The sequence below is a fragment of the Schistocerca americana genome, chromosome 2, assembly GCF_021461395.2.
Source record: "Schistocerca americana isolate TAMUIC-IGC-003095 chromosome 2, iqSchAmer2.1, whole genome shotgun sequence".
In the NCBI taxonomy this organism is placed as follows: Eukaryota; Metazoa; Arthropoda; class Insecta; order Orthoptera; family Acrididae; genus Schistocerca; species Schistocerca americana.
Genome location: NC_060120.1, coordinates 324,169,930 through 324,188,408, shown reverse-complemented (window position 1 = coordinate 324,188,408; position 18,479 = coordinate 324,169,930). Strand labels below are relative to the sequence as shown.

The window sequence follows — 18,479 nt, the reverse complement described above, 5'->3', positions numbered from 1 at the left end:
CTTATAGATGGAGCACAAGTTAGGATTGCGGGATGCCTGGGGCATGGATGTGTGTGATATCCTTAGGTTAGTTAGGTTTAAGTAGTTCTAAGTTCTAGGGGACTGATGACCTCAGCAGTTAAGTCCCATAGTGCTCAGAGCCGTTTGAACCTATTGTAGGATTGCGGGAGAATGAGGAGGGAAATTGGCCGTATTAGTTTTAAATAAGTGGTCCTCCCACATCCGTTAAGCTACTTGGTGAAAACACTACAAAGTGAAGTCTGTATGGCAGGACGACGATTTACACGACAGTCCTCTCTCATGCGAGGCTCGTGTTTCAATCACTGCACCATATTGATCAATACATACGTCTAAATGTAAGCAAATTATTAATATGAATTTTATGTCAAACTTAACAACAATATCAGCTTTTTTTTCTCGGTAGTGAACGCTCGTATGGCATTATTGGCCGCGAGGTCTGATGTTCTTCGTTCTCCAGGTGCAGCTCTCTCTATTGGACGCCACCTCGGCGTCTTGCTCGTCCGATGAAAATGAGGTTAATGATTGAGACAGCACAAACACTCAGCTCCCTAGCGGAGAAAATGTTCGCCCCGGCCGTGAATCGAACTCGGAGCCCCGCTATCCAGAAGCAGCGACGCTAATCACTTTTTCTTCCATTTTTTTGTTATTATTATCAGCATTTTACCGGGGCGGATGTCACATGATTATCCCTTCAAGTCCATCGTTGAGTATTTCACTCAGTTTTTTGTTACAGAGGGCAGCCAGCTCTCTGAACGAACGCAGTGAGCTACCGTATCAGCACCACTACACCCCGCGTTGCTGACCTTTTTTTTATGCGGAAAGCGGTTTAACGGCAAGTTGCTAGGCTGTGCATAAAAATTTTGTGCATAAATTAGCATAAAATTCTTTCTGTCTATTACCTAACGAATATTTATTACTATGGTGCACTACAGGGCAGGCATGAAGATCAGCGTAACTCCACTCAATGCCAGTGCTTATACAAAGTAGTAAAAATGTTACATTCGATTATGGACAGTACGTCTAAAACTAGTAGAATTCACTTATTGGACAGTACGCCTAAAACTAGTAGAATTCACTTACTTAGCTTGTCCAACAAACTGTGCGATTTTAAGCATAATTTATAAAATAATAGAAAAATATTCGATCTCTGAGTTCGCGCTTCTTGCGTGATACGCCTACTGCCGAGTTACATGCTTTCTAATGTTACTTCCAAATTATACGGAATCACAAAGTCAAAACAAAGAAAGGACAACCGCCCCAAAATAGGGCTTCTCTACGCCCTATGTAGCCGATTATAGACTTGAACAGCTGCAGACGTCAGTTACCAGCGTAACAAGTTTAAAATCGAGCTTGCGGTATTTCTGTGTTTCGAGTTAGGCATGCAACACTCATATCTTTCCTTCTCAAAGCTGATTCTGAACAAGAGCTGTCAGCTATTGTTCGTTTCGAATCAACAAATAGTGTGTCTCTACTGATGAAACGAAAAGTAATTCGAAACACGAGGTGAATGTCGAAAAATTAAGGAAACGCTCACCGTTTTGCCTGTTTGAACTTAAGCCTGGTGTCAAATACACCGACAACATTAAAAGTGTACCGAAGCTGCGTAGTAATCGTAATAGCATAACGCTGAACGCCGTCACACGCTATTGCCAGAAAGCGTACCACGTTGCCTTAATTGTAATATACTAAGCCCAGTAGCTGCATCCTTCCATCGAGGTCTCCGAGACGTTATATTTCAACAAGATAAGTCAAGACCAAGTGTTGGTTGTGCTGCCCTGACATCTCTCGAAACAGAAGGTGTTCGACTATGGTCCCGGCGGGTACGTCCTCCAGATCTCTCAACCACCATAAACATCTGGTTGGGTACTACGGTTGATGAAATCTGGCAAAGGGTTGAAGTGACATTGAATGATGGGCCATTATTTGTCATCCAAACGCAATTCGGCCCGATGCCTAGACGGTTGAAAGTTGTTATAGCTGCCAACGTTGACATCTCTCTCTCTCTCTGCTACATATGGGCCCGGTACACCTCCCAAATGACGTACGTATCAAGTCATGTTAGGCCATTGTACCTGTATTGCACAGCGTTACACTTCCCGAGTACACTTCAGTTAGGTAGTATACCTGGCGTGGTAGAAGGCCAGTGTGTAACATATCATTTCCTAGTCGAACCTGTGCTCGTCAGAACCTACTGTCCTGCCTTAATGGCTAATGACTTTCTCGTGACGCTACGTACTTTCCAGCACACGGTAGAGAGAAACGTTAAAAAGCTCTGGCAGGAAAAAGCTCGTTGTTATAATGGGCTATAAGCAGGTGCAGGACATGGATAATGGAAAAGCTTGAATTCTATTCATGAGGTTCTTTGGCTGCAGGGGCAAAAGTGAGTGATTGGTACCCGTGAAATTATTGAAACAGCCACTAACCTCCGCCTGGCTCAGTCGCAACTAGTAATCTCTGTAACACGGAGGTTATATTTTAAGAGTTGATTACATCTACTCAGGAGTGACTGATCCCCTGTGAGCAACAAAGTTGTTTCATCTGGTAAGGTAATCTTTGAAATAGTTCACGAGTGCGTATGCCATGAGATGGCTTGCAGTACCGTTTAGTCTGATTTCCTCGGCGAGTGTTGAAGTTTTGTTTATTTATTTATTGCTTATTTAGCCTGACCTCTCTTACATCTCACCAGGAACAACATTTACAAAAAATATTTTATAATAATCACAGTAATTAATAAATATAATAGTTGGCAGTATAATAACAGTTATAATAATAATAATAGTAACAATAATAATTGTGATAAAATAATGGAGGAATTCAGAATAGTAAATATTAGATATTATATAACAATGATAATTTGGATCATAATAATTGCCAAAAATAATAATAGGAACTATAATAATAATAAAGGCCAAATTCCAGCAGTACAGCACAGTCGTCAAACCTGAATGTTTATATGCATCTAAGACAATAGACAGGAATGGACTACCAGACTTGGAAAAGAAAGAAAAGAAATTCCTTAGAAAGATTCTTGGGCCCAGAAAAATATCTAATGAATTAAGATCAAATCAAGAACTTTATCAACGATTTGAAAATATCACCACCACAATGGACATATTAAAAGAATGGAATCAGAGAGGTTTGCCAACAAGATTCTTCTCTTCCAGGAGAACAGGAAAACACCAGTTCCATTGGTGAAAGAAGTGCACTGGGATCTAGAAAAATGCGGGATGACGGCAGAAGAAATTATGAACAGGCAGATCTTTAGGAAAAAGGTTACGGAGGTGTAGGATTTCTTCGAGGAGTAAACGAGGAACAACAGAGTATTCTCGGCAGAAGAACGTGCACGAGTGAGCTAACGGATGAAGGAGTACTGGCGAAAGAGGAAAGAAGAGTACTTTAGAAAGTGAGGGAAGTTGTGTAAACGTAGCCCATAGATGGCTGTAACGAAAAGAAATAAATAATAAAGTAGTGGAGGCATTAAGATTAATCTTGATAAGTTTAGCACTTTTGAAGCCTTTTTTGGTATTATAAGAAGTGGAAAGGATAATGAAGGAGTAGAAGATTGTAATGAAAGCGACGATAGCTGCTAGGAAAGAAAAGAATTTCAGTATAGAACTCTGTAGACAAGGTGAGGAAAAGTGTTGGGGGGCGAAGGAGGGGGGGGGGGGGGGGAGGTTAATGAGAGCGAGGTGCTGAGGAGAAAGCTATTGTGATAGCAGAAGGTCTCTGTCGTTTCGTGTCGGACCTCCTTTTGCCCGGCCCCGTGTAGTGCAGCAACTCGATATGTCATGGACCTTTGAAGTTTGAAAGGATTTTCTCAAATATTTTGTGGAATATTATTCCGCAGTCAGGTTCCTGATACAGAAAATGATTTAGAGAACGTGACACAGTTGTGTGGCGGTACTCAGCTGTATTCGAACAGGTAAAACTTCGTTCCCTTCCCTATCCTTCCTGGACTTGCTACTTTAATGGCCAGCAGGTTGTCTGGAGAGCCAGGTTCGTGACCGGCCGCACTTTGTTGTTGACAGGAAAGCGCTCACTTCGCGATGGCGCCGAACGTGACGACTCTGACGCTGCTGGGCATGTCGGAGACGGACAGCCGGCCGGGGCTGCCCGCGCTGGAGAAGCGCTCGCCTCCAGAGCCCGAGCCGGAGAAGCTGCCGCCTCCAGAACCAGAGCCGGAGGAGCTGGAGCTGGATCTTGCACCGAACTACGAGTGGCGCATTGTCTGGCGCAACGTCATCGCCTTCGTCTACCTGCACACCGCATCGCTGTACGGGCTCTACCTTGCCATCACCACAGCCAAGCTGCTCACTGTTTTCTGGGGTAAGTGGCGATGCGAGATGTTACGTTATTTTTGCCCGGCTACCTCGTAAACAACCTAGGCGAATGTATACCGTCGCTGATTGAATGGAAGTCAGTGCGAATATTGTATACCATCACTCGCACAACCTGAAAAAGACTTAAGTAGTTGTGGAAATACGGGTTATCAATAAAACTGGAAACATGGTCCTGTCGGTGCTTCGGTCGTACACTGAGATGGTAATAGTCTTGGAATACCTCCTAATATCGTGGCGGATCTCCTCTTGTCCAGCGTAGTGCAGTATCTTGATATGCCATGCACCCAACAAGTCGTTCGAAGTGAGCTGCCGAAATATTAAGCCGTGCTGCCTCTACAGCCTTCCATAATAACAGAAGTGTTGCCAGTGAAGGACTTTGCGCACGAGCATGTCCCAGAAATGTTCGATGGAATTCATGTCGGGCGATGTGGGTAGCCAAATCATTCGCACCAATTTTCCAGAATGTTCTTCAAATCATCCGCAAACAGTTAAGGTCTGGTGACTTGGCTCATTGTCATCCATCAGAGTTCCATCTTGTTTGGGGACATGGGGTTCATGAGAGGGCTGCAAATGGTCTCCAAGTAGCGGAACATAACTATTTGCAGTCAATGATCGGTTCAGTTGGACCACAGACTCCAGTACATTCCACATAAACACTGCCCAGAGCATTATGGAACACCACCAGCTTGCTCTCTACCTTGTTGAAAACTTCCGTCCACGGCATCGTGCGATTTGAGCCACACTCGAACCCATCCATCAGCTTTAACCAACTGAAGTCGGGGCTCATCTGACCAGGTCACGGTCTTCCAAGAGTCTATGGTGCAACCGACATGGTCACAAGCCCAGGAGAGGCACAGCAACCGATGTCGTGCTTTTAGCAAACGCTCTATCATCGGTCGTCAGCCACATAAAGGCCAAATTTCGCCGCACTGTACTAGGGGATACGTTCGTCGAATGTCCCGTATTTATTTCTGCGATCATTTCACTCATCGTTGCTTGTGTGTCAGTATTGACAACTCTACACAAACGCCGCTGCTCTCGGTCGTTAAGAGAAGGCTGTCGGTCGCTGCATTGTCCATGGTGGGAGGTAATGTGTGAAATTTGATATTCTCGGAACACTCTCGTTACTGTAGATCTCGGAATTGAATTCTCGTTGCTTGTGTGTTAGTACTGACAGCTCTACACAAACGCCGCTGCTCTCGGTCGTTAAGAGAAGGCTGTCGGCCGCTGCGTTGTCCATGATGGGAGGTAATGTGTGAAATTTGATATTCTCGGAACACTATCGTTACTGTAGATCTCGGAATTGAATTCCGTAACTATTTACGAAACTGAATATCCCATGGATCTAGCTCCAACTGTCATTTCGCGTTCAAAGTCTGTTAATTCCCGTCGTGTGGTGAAAGTCACGTCGAAACCTTTCCACATGAATCACCAGTGTGCAAATGACGGCTCTGCCAATGCATTGCCTTCTATACCTTGTGTACGCGATACTGCCGTCATCTGTATATGTGCATATTGCTAGCCCAGAACTTTTGTCACCTCAGTGCATAGCGCCATGTCCTAATCGCGTCCGCGACCAGAGTGTACGCACTCTTAGCGCGGCTAGGCAGGCGAGACAGTTAACACGACTTATTGCTCCCCAAATTTACAAGGAAACAATTGTTGGCAGACGCGAATTGGTTCTCTGTGCTTGACTTATAGGACAGAAATATGGAAGCACTGCGAGAAATGCATGCTTGAAGACAATAGATACAGATACTAGCTTAATTGGAAGGTTGCGCTGTTGTATTTGACTCGAACGGCACCTGTGTCACGTCCTCAGTACGTTGCCTGTGTCAGTCTTTCTCAGAACAGTGTTCTGTGCAGTTTTGACTGGATTTGTCGGAGTAAGTAAAGTCGAACGTGGAGCTCGTATGGTGAGTGCTACCGTAACCGGGGCAGTCGAAGTGATTCGTGTTTTATAACGCACCGTATCCAAGATTTATGCCACTTGCAGGTAAAACGGCATCCACTAAGTCCCAATGCGAAATGTAAGTTCCGTGATCGTGGTAGACGGGTGTTGAAGAGGAATTTGACGAAAACTAAGGGGACGATAGCTGCAAAAGTCATTACAGAAATGAATGTCGCACTCGCGAATCCCGTTAGCCGTTAGCACCAAAATAAGACGAAGGAAGCTTCATAAGCTGGGAATTGCTGGCTGGGATGGAATTCCTGAACCACTCATCAGTGATCCAAATGCCCGTAACAGGTAAATTTGGTGTTGAAGTCTAAAAACTAGGACTATGGAGCAATGGAAGGAAGTCATTTGGTTGAGTATGTTGCTCACGGTCTCGAACTTTAGGCCGAGTTTGCGTCCCAGGACTGAGACATGGCGGGTGGTGCCCTATGATATTTTGGGCAGCCTTTCGTGGTTTTCCAAAGGTCCCGTGGTTACTTGGCTAGGTTGCATTACTGCCTGGATTATCTCGCCATTTTCGGTGACCAGATCTATCCCGTGGTACAATTTTGTTCCACAATGGTGACGCTGTGTTCCAAGACGACAGGCCCCACTTCACGCAGCTCGCATCCTCCAGAATTGGTTTTGTGAACACGAGGATGAATTTTCGCATCTTTTCTGGCCATCACAGTCACCAGACCTCAGTATTATTGAGCCTTCGTGGCCTACATTGGAGAGAAGGGTGCATCATCGCTATCTGCTTTCATTATCGTTATCGGTCTTGCCTTTATTTTGCAGAAAGAATGGTATGAGATTCCCTTGTAAACCATGCAGAACCTGTATTTATCCATTTCTATACACCTGGATGCTGTTTTGAGTACCAACGGTTTTCCAACACCGTATTATATTGGCAGTTATAAGAGTCGAAGGGTATGAAAGGGAAGCAGTGGTTGGGAAGGAAATGAGACAGGGTTGTAGCCTATCCCTGATGTTATTCAATCTGTATATTGAGCAAGCAGTAAAGGAAACGAAAGAAAGCTCCATGGAAAAGAAACAAAAAATTTGAGGTTCGCCGACAGCATTGTAATTCTATCAGAGACAGCAAAGGACCTGAAAGATCAGTTGAACGGAATGGACAGTGTGTTGAAAGGAGGATATAAGATGAACATCAACAAAAGCAAAATGAGGATAATGGAATGTAGTCGAATAAAGTCGGGTGATGCTGAGGGGATTAGATTAGGAAATGAGACACTTAAAGTAGTAGATGAGTTTTGCTATTTGGGGAGCAAAATAACTGATGATGGTCGAAGCAGAGAGGATATAAAATGTGGACTGGGAATGGCAAGGAAAGCGTTTCTGAAAGAAAGAAATTTGTTAACATGGAGTACAGATTTAATTGTCAGTAAGTCGTTTCTGAAAGTATTTGTACGGAGTGTAGCCATGTATGGAAGTGAAACGTGGACGATAAGTGGTTTAGACAAGAAGAGAACAGAAGCTTTCGAAATGTGGTGCTACAGAAGAATGCTGACGATTAGATGGGTAGATCACATAACTAATGAGGAGGTATTGAATGGAATTGAGGAGAAGAGACGTTTGTGGCACAACTTGACTAGAAGAAGAGATCGGTTGGTAGGACATGTTCTGAGGCATCAATGGATCAGCAATTTAGTATTGGAGGGCAGCGTGGAGGGTAAAAATCGTAGAGGGAGACCAAGAGATGAATACACTGAGCAGGTTCAGAAAGATGTAGGTTGCAGTAGGTACTGTGAGATGAAGAAGCTTGTACAGGATAGAGTAGCATGGAGAGATGCATCTAGCCAGTCTCTGAACTGAAGACCACAACAGCAACATGTTTTTGGTGTTTCCATGTTTTTACCCACTCCCCGTAACTCCTCAGGAAGATGCTTCTAACAGCTGAGATTTTCCAGAAGCTTGTGCCGAACAGGTACTGGGAAACACCTACTATCATTGGAAAGCCAGTAGTCCTTACGCCACTGTATTAGGTTCCGAGCACAGCTCACTTACAAGGATTACTTGAAGTCTGATTCATCATCTGCAAGCTGGACAAAGCCCCCTTTCGCTTAGTACTGGGAACCAGCCCTGATATACACAGTAGTCAAGAGGATGAGACCACGAGCGCGTCGAGGAGTCATATGTTACAACCATAGGCCACCTGCGTTTCGGCAGCAGTGCTATTTCACACGACCCACATTTACGCTTCACGGTACGTTCCATAGATTGAAAATGACGCTAAATCTTCTCCTTTTTGGACAGACCCCTTTGAAGCTACTCTATGATGTACCTGAAGTAGCACCCATGGTAGAAGGAAAATACCAGTCGCAGCTACAAGGTTGTATTGAATTCAGATGCCCTGCTTTTCACACAGTAACCACTGCTACGAACATCCCTGTAGAGAACAAGCTCGTAAAGTGTTCAAAGAGGATTAAAATACTAGAACGTTTCCCGCGAAATGTGTGTTCCCATTCTGGAAACCCGGCGTGACAATTGTTTCAACCTGTCTTGTAGTTTTCTTCTCTCCAAGAAGTCAACTAGTGCCTACTGATGAAGTACAAAAATACCCTTGGATGAAAATAGATCGATCTACTGCATGTGTAGATGCTGGGCGGACTTTAACTTGAGAGGTGAGATGGAGGTTTCTGCTTTCGTCTGCTTGCTCAAATTCAGGGTTACGCAGTCCCAGCAAAGAACTTGTGTACTGACTAGTAGCTAGCGACTGTTAATCCCTCGAAACACTTTGCTATTTTTTCTTAACCAGCTTATTTCTGAGGGACAGTGAACAGGATAGAGTTTTTATTATTCGATAATGTTACACCCAACTCACAATTAATTGTAATGACTAGGACTTCATGTAGGTTATGTCGAAATCGGCACGAAGCTAATGAAACAATCTAGTAATGGCTACATACCTAATAGTGCAGTCACATTAAACAACTATACTAGTTAACTACAACCAATTGCAGTAATAGTTCCTACAAGTAATGATTAGGTTCGTACATGTTACGACTTATGTTCGTACTGGATTGCATTAGACTGATTTGGTGGAAGAGACCAAACAGCGACGTCATTGGTCTCATCGGATTAGGGAAGGATGGGGAAGTCGGCCGTGCCGTTTCAAAGGAACCATCCCGGAATTTGCCTGAAGCAATTTAGGAAAACCACGGGAAACCTAACCCAGGATGGCCGGACGCGGGATTGAACCGTCGTCCTCCCGAATGCGGTTCGTACCGGCTTGTGAGGTGCAGCAGAGCAACTGTTTTGACTTGTCCCCAACCGTCCGTATCTTACAAGGGGAGGCCGCCAATTGTGAAATTCAGATTCAATTCATACTGCGCATGATAAAAGCTCATGGCCAGAGGTGTAATGTGGCAAAGCACCAAGATGCACTTCTCAGCCGTTGTCGACAAAATCTACAGTTAAAATAAACCGTTGCGGTGAAATACTCTCAACGATTAATAATTATCGACAGCGTCGTGGCGCAGCGGTAAGGGCTCGGGTTCGTAATCCGAAGGTCGCCGGATCGAATCTCGCGCCATGCATTTTCTTTTTAGTATTTGTTTTTTGTTATTCAAATGTGTCTATACACACGCACACACACACACACACACACACACACACACACACACACACACACACACACACACACACACATATATATATATATATATATATATATAATTCCCGGCAATCAGTTGCAACAATTATGCATATAATAAGTTGTTGAAGGTCGTTTGTCGTGGAAAAACTGGCGACTTCGAACATCATTATGTTTTCCGCAAAGTTGTATTTCACAAATGTTATTAATTGTCTTCATAATGTTAACCACGTATAGTTAACGGAAGACGTAGAAACGATATTCCGAAACGAATACGTATAGCGTAAGTCAAACGTTCGAATTAGAATAGAAACCCCACGAACACAAATTTGCTGTGGCAGGTATGAAATATAAGCTCCGTTACTCGCTCGTTACACTTGAAGGACAGCTGTTGAATGGGCCGAAACGAGCCGCCGCATAAAAGCGTAGTTGCCTACTAACTTCGAAAGAAGGTAGATGCGGTCCCTAGCGCAACTTATAACATCGTCGAAAATCAGTGCGGACGTGAGAGCTTTGGTACACCCTGTTAAACAAACGGAAAAATGGAGGCGGTACAATTGGAGAGCGATACGCCTTCACCAAAATGCATAAGCAATTCATTAATATTATATGTATATATATATATATATTTGAATGACAAAAAACTAATAATAATAAAAAAATGTTGCATGGCGCGAGATTCGATCCGGCGACCGACCTTCCGATTACAAACCCGAGCGCTTACCGCTGCGCCACGACGCTGTATAAAACTATTAACCGTAGAGAGCATTTCACCGCAACGGTTTCTTTTAACTGTCGATTTTCTCGACAACGGCTGAGAAGTGCATCTTGGTGTTTTGGCACATTACACCTCTGGCCATGAGCTTTTATTATGCGCAGTATGAATCGAATCTGAATTTCACAATTGGCGGCCTCCCCTTGTTAGCCTAAGATAACAATAGCCGTATTGATCCGGCAGTGCAGTTGTAGTCTGGGCAGTGCGGGTGTGGGAACAGCCTTGCTTTCGGTAGGTCAAAGACATGCAATGAATCTGTATTCAATGTGTAGCTTCTTAGAAGGACAATGGCTGCTGTAATGGCAGCAAGGGGCCTAATTATCCATTGTGGATCTACAGTATTACAACTAGTGGACAAGAAATGATATAGCTAGGAAACTTTTAAGTGCAAAACTGTATACTTATTTCAGCATGTTCTTGTTCGCCTACTGCGTCAAGATAACTATCACTTATGGTGTGGAACGTGGATGCCTTACAACACGGCAAAATTGCTTCCTTTCTGTCACGACTGTCAGTCTGATATGTAGCTAACCGCAAAGGTTCGGCGGAAAGTCAGTAATCAATGCTCCAGTCATTGTGTTCTAGAAGTAAATTTCGACGAATTATGAACTCTGGCAGGAAAGGTGGGCTACATGCAGATCATTAGTCATCCGTCGCAGAGCCACATTGGGTTTTCTACTTGATGAGGTTTTCTCACCCTCAACAGACATAGACTAGGCATCTATACTCTGTAAATAATGAATCGGCTTGATTGAGGAAGAGATTTCTTAATCTTCGAAAGTTTTAATACGCTTCTTTTCGAAGTCTGCAGTTCGATAAAACGACTATGTTTAGAAAAATTACAGTTCGGAGACGATGTTACATCATATGCTTATACTCTGAATGATACCTTATTTATGCTCGTCTGTCATTCGGTTACAGGTCCATGAATCTTTTTTTCACCTTTATCTGCTGCCTGGGCGTCAAATGCTCTGTCGATGACAAAGTCCATAGAAGCGCAGCTTGAGCTCGAGTTGGAGAAGAATGTTTAAGGAAATCGGACGTAAACGTTTCGTTGTAACATTCCTGAACTCGACTTGGTAAGCTCACATAGGCTTGTACAAATACAGTAGTCAAGAATGGGCGTACAAGTGGTTCGTATGCAATCTCTTTTGCAGACAAACTGTAGTTTCGTAGTATCTTACAAATGAATCGAAGTATACAATTTGCATTACTTACAACTGAGCGCCTGTGATCGTTACACTTTATATGTCTAGATACTGTTACTACCAAGAAGTTGTGCTACACGACTATGTTGCGGCTCATTAATCCATTAGTCAATGGTACAGCACTTCAAGCTTCCGTGATGAGCACAGCTTTGTTTTGTCTACGTTTGGAGCCAGTTGCTAGTCACTGCACCAGCTCCTATTTTTCGAGATATAACTGGACTTTACTACAGCGGACAAAATTTCCTCATATATAAACGCATCATCTGCAAAAAGTTTGAGAAGGCAACGAACGTTACCTGATAAATCATTAATAAATGATACATGGGTAAATAAAAATGCAAATGTAGTGTGACTAGGGCCTCCCGTCGGGTAGACCATTCGCTTGGTGCAAGTATTTCGATTTGACGCCACTTCGTGATTTGCTCGTCGATGGGGGTGAAATGATGATGATTAGTCCCAGAACGTAGAAAATCTCCAACCCAGCCGGGAATCGAACCTGGGCTCTTAGGATTGACATTCTGTCGCGCTGACCACTCAGCTACCGGGGGCGGACACGTGGGTAAATGTAAGGACGTAACTTGTTCTAGTGTGGTACAGACCCCAGTTGTCCACGAGGCACTGTGGGCCCATAATGGTATGGGCTGTAAAACTGGTCCAACTGAACCAATCATTGACTGCAAAATTGCTATTTTCGGCTACCTGACTACTTGGAGACCATTTGAAGGCATTCATGGACTTCATGTTCCCAAACAACGATTGAATATTAGCGGATGACAATCTCTTGTGTCACAAGACCACAACTGTTCACAAGTGTTTTAAGAACATTCTGGACAATTCGAGCGAATAATTTGGCTACCCATATCGCCCGAAATGAATCCCGCCGACCATTTACGGTACATAATCGAGATGTCGGTACAAAATCCTGAGCCGGTAACACGTTCGCAATTATGGGCGAGCGGTTCTAGGCGCCTCAGTCCGGAACCACGCTGCTGCTACAGTCAACGGTTCGAATCCTGCCTCGGGCATGGATGTGTGTGATGTCCTTAGGTTAGTTAGGTTTAAGTAGTTCTAAGTCTAGGGTATTGATGACCTAAGATGTTAAGTCCCATAGTGATTAGAGCCATTTGAACCAATTATGGACGGCTATAGAGGCAGCATGGCTCAATTTTTCTGCAGGGGACTTCCAGCGACTTGTTGAGTCCAAAGGAGGTCCGACACGATGTTAGGAGGAATCCCATGACTTTTATCATCTTAGTGTAGATCCTGCGTGAGAGGAACCGGAGAGGCGTTTCACGAAATTATGAATCAAAATCGATACTAAATCCGACAGTAATTGCTACAGGCAAGGAATGATAGACCTTCCACGCCTGTTAGCAAGAGAATATTGCGACGGGAACTGCAGGCAGTAAATAATTTTAATCGGTCACCTCGCAGGAGACCATTGCTAACACAGGCACATAAATCAATAGCACAGTTTATCGCACTGGAAGAATATATGATTGGTTTTCTGGTCACTCCCCACCTCCTTACATGTTGATTGCCCTGCAAAATCACCTGATTCGAGCCCCATAGAAAATCTGTGGGACAAGTTGGAACAGTGGGTAAAACGCCGACATTAGCATCCCCGCAATTTGACGGCTTAACCTGAAGACAACTTCCTAGCCTAATCCAGGCGGTTATCAATCCAGGGGCGGGATTATCCGGTATTAAATTATGTCTGTAGTGATTTCTCTAGATGGACAAATTTTTTGTCCCGTGAGCTTATTTTCACAGAAAAAAAGGCATTCGAGTAAATTATAATTACATTATTACTCTATATCAAGCCACAGGAAGCCATATCTATAAAACATATCTATAAACTACACAAAAACACAAATTGTCGTTGGATTTCACTCTCTGTATCGTTTGTGTATGTTAATAACATTTTGCTTCATTGGAGCAAATCTGTACGCACATCGTCCATGTATTATGTTCCAAAACTGATTTTATTCCTGGCATATAAGCGACGTCAGCGTGTAACTTCCCGTGGCATGTTGAATTAACAATTGTAAACAACGGACGTGCATTGAACCAGTCAGTTGTTAGCAGGCAGAAGTAAGCAGTGGACGTTCTACCGTAGTGTGTCACATTGCAATGGAGCAACTTCTCTAACTCAAATGATGAAGATAGCCTTTTGAATGTTTTGAAGAAGAGAAAGTGTCTCGCAAACCTTGACTACAGAACAAAACAACGACGCATGGATGCCTGCCGGAACTTGATTGAAATGCAAAACAAAGGCAGCTCTTTTCTGGAAAAATCATCACTGGTGAAGAGAATTGGTGTTATCTATAAGAATCTACCATAAAACGACACAGTGTGTAACACGCCCGAGGGTACAAATGGGTGGGGTGCCTTAAACTGTTCCTCGTTTCGACCGTGCGCCCTGTCCACACCACGTACCTGATAATCCCGCGGCGGTCGTACTGTTCTGCTCCACACTGCTGCTGGCTTGCCTGAAATTATGTATCTAAATATGCAAGCGCGTTTAGGGGAGCCACTCAACGTTAAAACGCAGCACTGCTCGACGTCTGGTATAAACAACTATATTCTGAGAAGATTAAAGAAAATCGGAGGTTGCACTGTTTACATTCTAATTCACAAGTGTTTATCACAATTAATGGATGATTACCAGTCCACAAAATCACTCAGACGAGCGTACGCGTAACCGACACGACGCGGGGGAAGCCGAATGATCGCACGAAAGTTCTTACGCTCGTCACGCATACACAGATTTCTTTTGGTACCAGTCCTCCTTGACACTAGTAACGATATAACACCGATTATAGAGTTAATTATTCAGTTCTCAGTTCTCACTTGTACGAGCGTGCGCGTAACCGTCGCGGCGCGGCTGATTGTTGATAATGCGGAACGCGATGATCGAACGAACGTCCTCATGCTCGCTACGAGACACTGGCACTTGACTGCACTCTTTTGTGGTAACTCATTTTTTTCTGATTACATTAGTTCATTCTGGGAGACCGAACACGGTGCGGATGATTGATACTGTACGGTACGACACGCTACGAGAGGGTACACAAATACGTTATCAGCAGCACTCCTCATTTTTTAAATTACTTCTTGACGCACTTTCCTCTGAATCGTTTGCTTATTTTATCACTTTACTGTAATAGCACTTGTAGCAACACTTCAACTTCCATACTAACAATGCCTCTCACATACAAAGCTACACACAACACAACAGTTCCGTGTCCCGCGCTCGACTCTGCAGACGCGACTGCCCGCAAAGATACTCCGCAACTAAGCCAGCGATATGACAGTACGCTTACAAGCGCAGAAATTAACATTCCAGCCAGTGTAGAACGCTAGTTGAGCAACATCCACCTCGCTGACATCGTCGTATGAACGTTCTTTGCGTTGTACTCAAGTGGGGAAACAGCTGAGGCGTTAAAGCTACTGTATTAACTTTTCTCTTATGTTTTTATTAATCCAGTGTCCAAACTTTTGGACTCGCGGAGTATGTCTCCTGAATCGTTGAATGTAAACGAGACTAGCCGATTCAATCTTACAGATTTGTTGTGCACTCCATTACACAAACGCTAGTCTTATTTAAGTGCAGACATCACAGGTGGACAGGCAACAGACGGCTACTTCCGGCAGTGAGTCGCCGGTGGGGCGCCGTCGTAAACACGCACCTTGCACAACGAGCTGGGCTGCATGACACGTCCGCTCACCGTGATAGCTGGCCGGCCGCTCCTCGCAGGCGACTTCAGCTGCTGCGTCTTCACGACCAGCAGAAAACCTCGCCTGCTCTCGTGAACTATTGCAAAGAATATCGTCAAGTGAAAGAAAGGATGAATACATATACCGTTACTTACAACACTGCTGTCCATTAAAATAGCAACATCAGAAAGGACAGTAACTAATAAAATTTTACTTACAGTGCGTACAAAGGATAACAGAAACAATATTTGACAAAATTATGTAGCTAATGTGCTGGCAGCTGTATGGCGGCAGCAAGGGCTCTAACCTGGCTGGCCATCGAATCGAAACCGACACGGGGACTTCGCCTACACGTCATCACCGATTTCGTCCAAATTTATGGTATTCACTGAGGTGACAAAAGTCATGTGATAGGGGTATGTACATATACAGATGGTGGTAGTATCGCTTACACAAGCAATGAAAGGGCAGTGCAGTGGCGGAGCTGTCATTTGTACTCAGGTGATTCAAGTGAAAAGGTTTCCGGCGTGATTACAGTTGCTCGGCGGGGATTAACAGACTTTGAACGCGGAATGGTAGTTGCATATAGACGGCTGGGAAATTCCATTTCTGAAATCGTTAGGGAATTCAATATTCCGAGATCCTCAGCATCAAGCGTGTGTCGAGGATACCAAATTTCAGGCATTACCTATCACCACAGACAAAGCAGTGGCTGACTATGTTCACTTAACGACCGAGAGCAATGGCATCTGCATGAAGCTTTCAGTGCTAACAGACGAGCAACATTGAAAAATATTCGTAGAAATCAATGTGAAGCGTACGACGAACGTATCCGTTAGGAGAGCGTGGCGAGATTTTGCGATAATGGTCTACGGCAGCAGGCGGCCGACAAGAGTGCTTTTACTACAGCACGACATCACCTGCAGCGCCTCTTCTGGGCTCGTGATCATATCGCGTGCACCCTAGACGACTGGAAAATCGTACCCTGATCAGATGAGTACCGATTTTAGCAGGTAAGAGCTGCTGGTAGGGTTCGAGTGTGCCGCGGACCCCGCGAAGTCATGGACGCATGTTAACAACAAGGTACAGTGCAAGCTGGTGGTTGCTGTATAATTGTGTCAGCTATGTTTACGTGTAATGGATTCAAAAAAGGTTCAAATGGCTCTGAGCACTATGGGACTTAACTTCTGAGGTCATGAGTCCCCTAGAAATTAGAACTACTTAAACCTAACTAACCTAAGGACATCACACACATCCATGCCGGGGGCAGGATTCGAACCTGCGACCGTAGCGGTCGCGCGGTTCCAGACTGTAGCGCCTAGAACCGCTCGGCCACTCCGGCCGGCCTTGGAATGGACTGGGTCTCTGGCCCACATGAACCGATCACTGACAGGGAAAGGTTATGTTCGGCTACTAGGATATCATTCGCAGCCATTCATGGACACAAGTTCCCAAACAACGATATAATTTTTATGGATGACAATTCGCCATTTCACCGTGCCACAATTGTTCATAATTCTTATGAAGAACATTCTGGACAATTCGAGCGAAGGATATGGCCGCGAGATCGCCCGACATGTATCCCATCGAACATTTATTGGATGTAATCGAGAGGTCATTTCGTACACAAAATCCTTCACCGTCAACACTTTCGCAATTATGGACGGCTGTAGAGGCTCAGTATTTCTTTAGGGGACTTCCAGCAACTCGTTATGCGTGGTTTACTGCTAATCTGCGCGATGATGATGATGATGTTTGGTTTGTGGGGCGCTCAACTGCAAGGTCATCAGCTCACGTCCAATTTTTTTCACAGTCCAGTCTAGCTACTGTCACAAATGATGATGGTAATGAAATTATGAGGACAACACAACCACCCAGTCCGCGGACAGAGAAACACGCCAACCCCGCCGGGAATCGAACCCGGAACTCCGTGATCCAGAGGCAGCAACGCAATCCAATAGACCACGAGCTGCGGGCAGAACTGCGCGATGAGAGAGAACTTTTTATGTATGTAAACCAAGTTTGATTTGGTATATGAAGTTGAAAACAAGCAGGTAATTGTAAAAATATACCGTTTATAATCTGTGCGGGATGCAGACGAAACAGTTTCCACTGTTTGTACGATTAAAAGTATCTCATGTAGTATACGAAGTTTTCGCTCACAGCTTACAATCCCTTCCTGAAAATTCGCAAATTCACATTTACTTCTGCTACTCCTTTTTATGCCTTTTATGAAAATACGAGGGTTGTAACTTTAATAGTGGCAACTATTTATTTAAAGCTCGTACAAAATAGATACGTGTTTCAGAGTTTTACTAACCTTCAAAGTAGTCACCAGCCTTATGTATAACCCGTTGCCAGCGATGTGGAAGTCGTAGGATACTCTTAGCAGTGCCAGTTGTGCTGACAATTCAAGCGGCACGGTCTATTGCCCGACGAATTTGTAGCAGTTCTGAAACGAATGCCGCGAAGTGTTTCCTTCAGTTTAGAAATCGAGTTGAACTCACGAGTGGTAAATCAGGAGAGTGCTGTAGGTGGTATAGCACTTAACAGCCCCATCAGTCAAACAAATCAATAACAGCTTCCACTGTACGTGCTTGAGCATTGTGCTGCAAAATGATGGTCAGGTCCTGCAGAAAGTGTCATCACTTCTGTCTCTAAGATGGTCGTAGGTTGTGTTCCAAAAATGAATTGAGACGAATCCAATAATGTGTAACAGCAAGATCTTTGAAGGTCAACGAATGTCGCAAAGGTGGCATGAACGTCCATTTAAAGAAAGTGTTCGAAATGATGACCATTGGTATCAATGCAGTGCTGCAATCGTCGTATCGTGGATTGAGTGGTATTCCTTATCACTTCAGCACTT

At 44.2% G+C, this 18,479-nt stretch overlaps 1 protein-coding gene across 1 annotated transcript in view; it reads left to right on the top strand.

The window, feature by feature from the left end:
* LOC124595538 (acyl-CoA Delta-9 desaturase-like) overlaps positions 1-18,479 on the top strand; it is a 120,700-nt gene that overhangs the window by 79,515 nt on the left and 22,706 nt on the right. The window contains exon 2 of the mRNA XM_047134312.1: positions 4,050-4,347. Within this exon, the coding sequence (XP_046990268.1) occupies positions 4,068-4,347 (280 nt within the window). The 5' untranslated portion in view covers positions 4,050-4,067. The remainder of the gene's footprint in view (positions 1-4,049; positions 4,348-18,479) is intronic.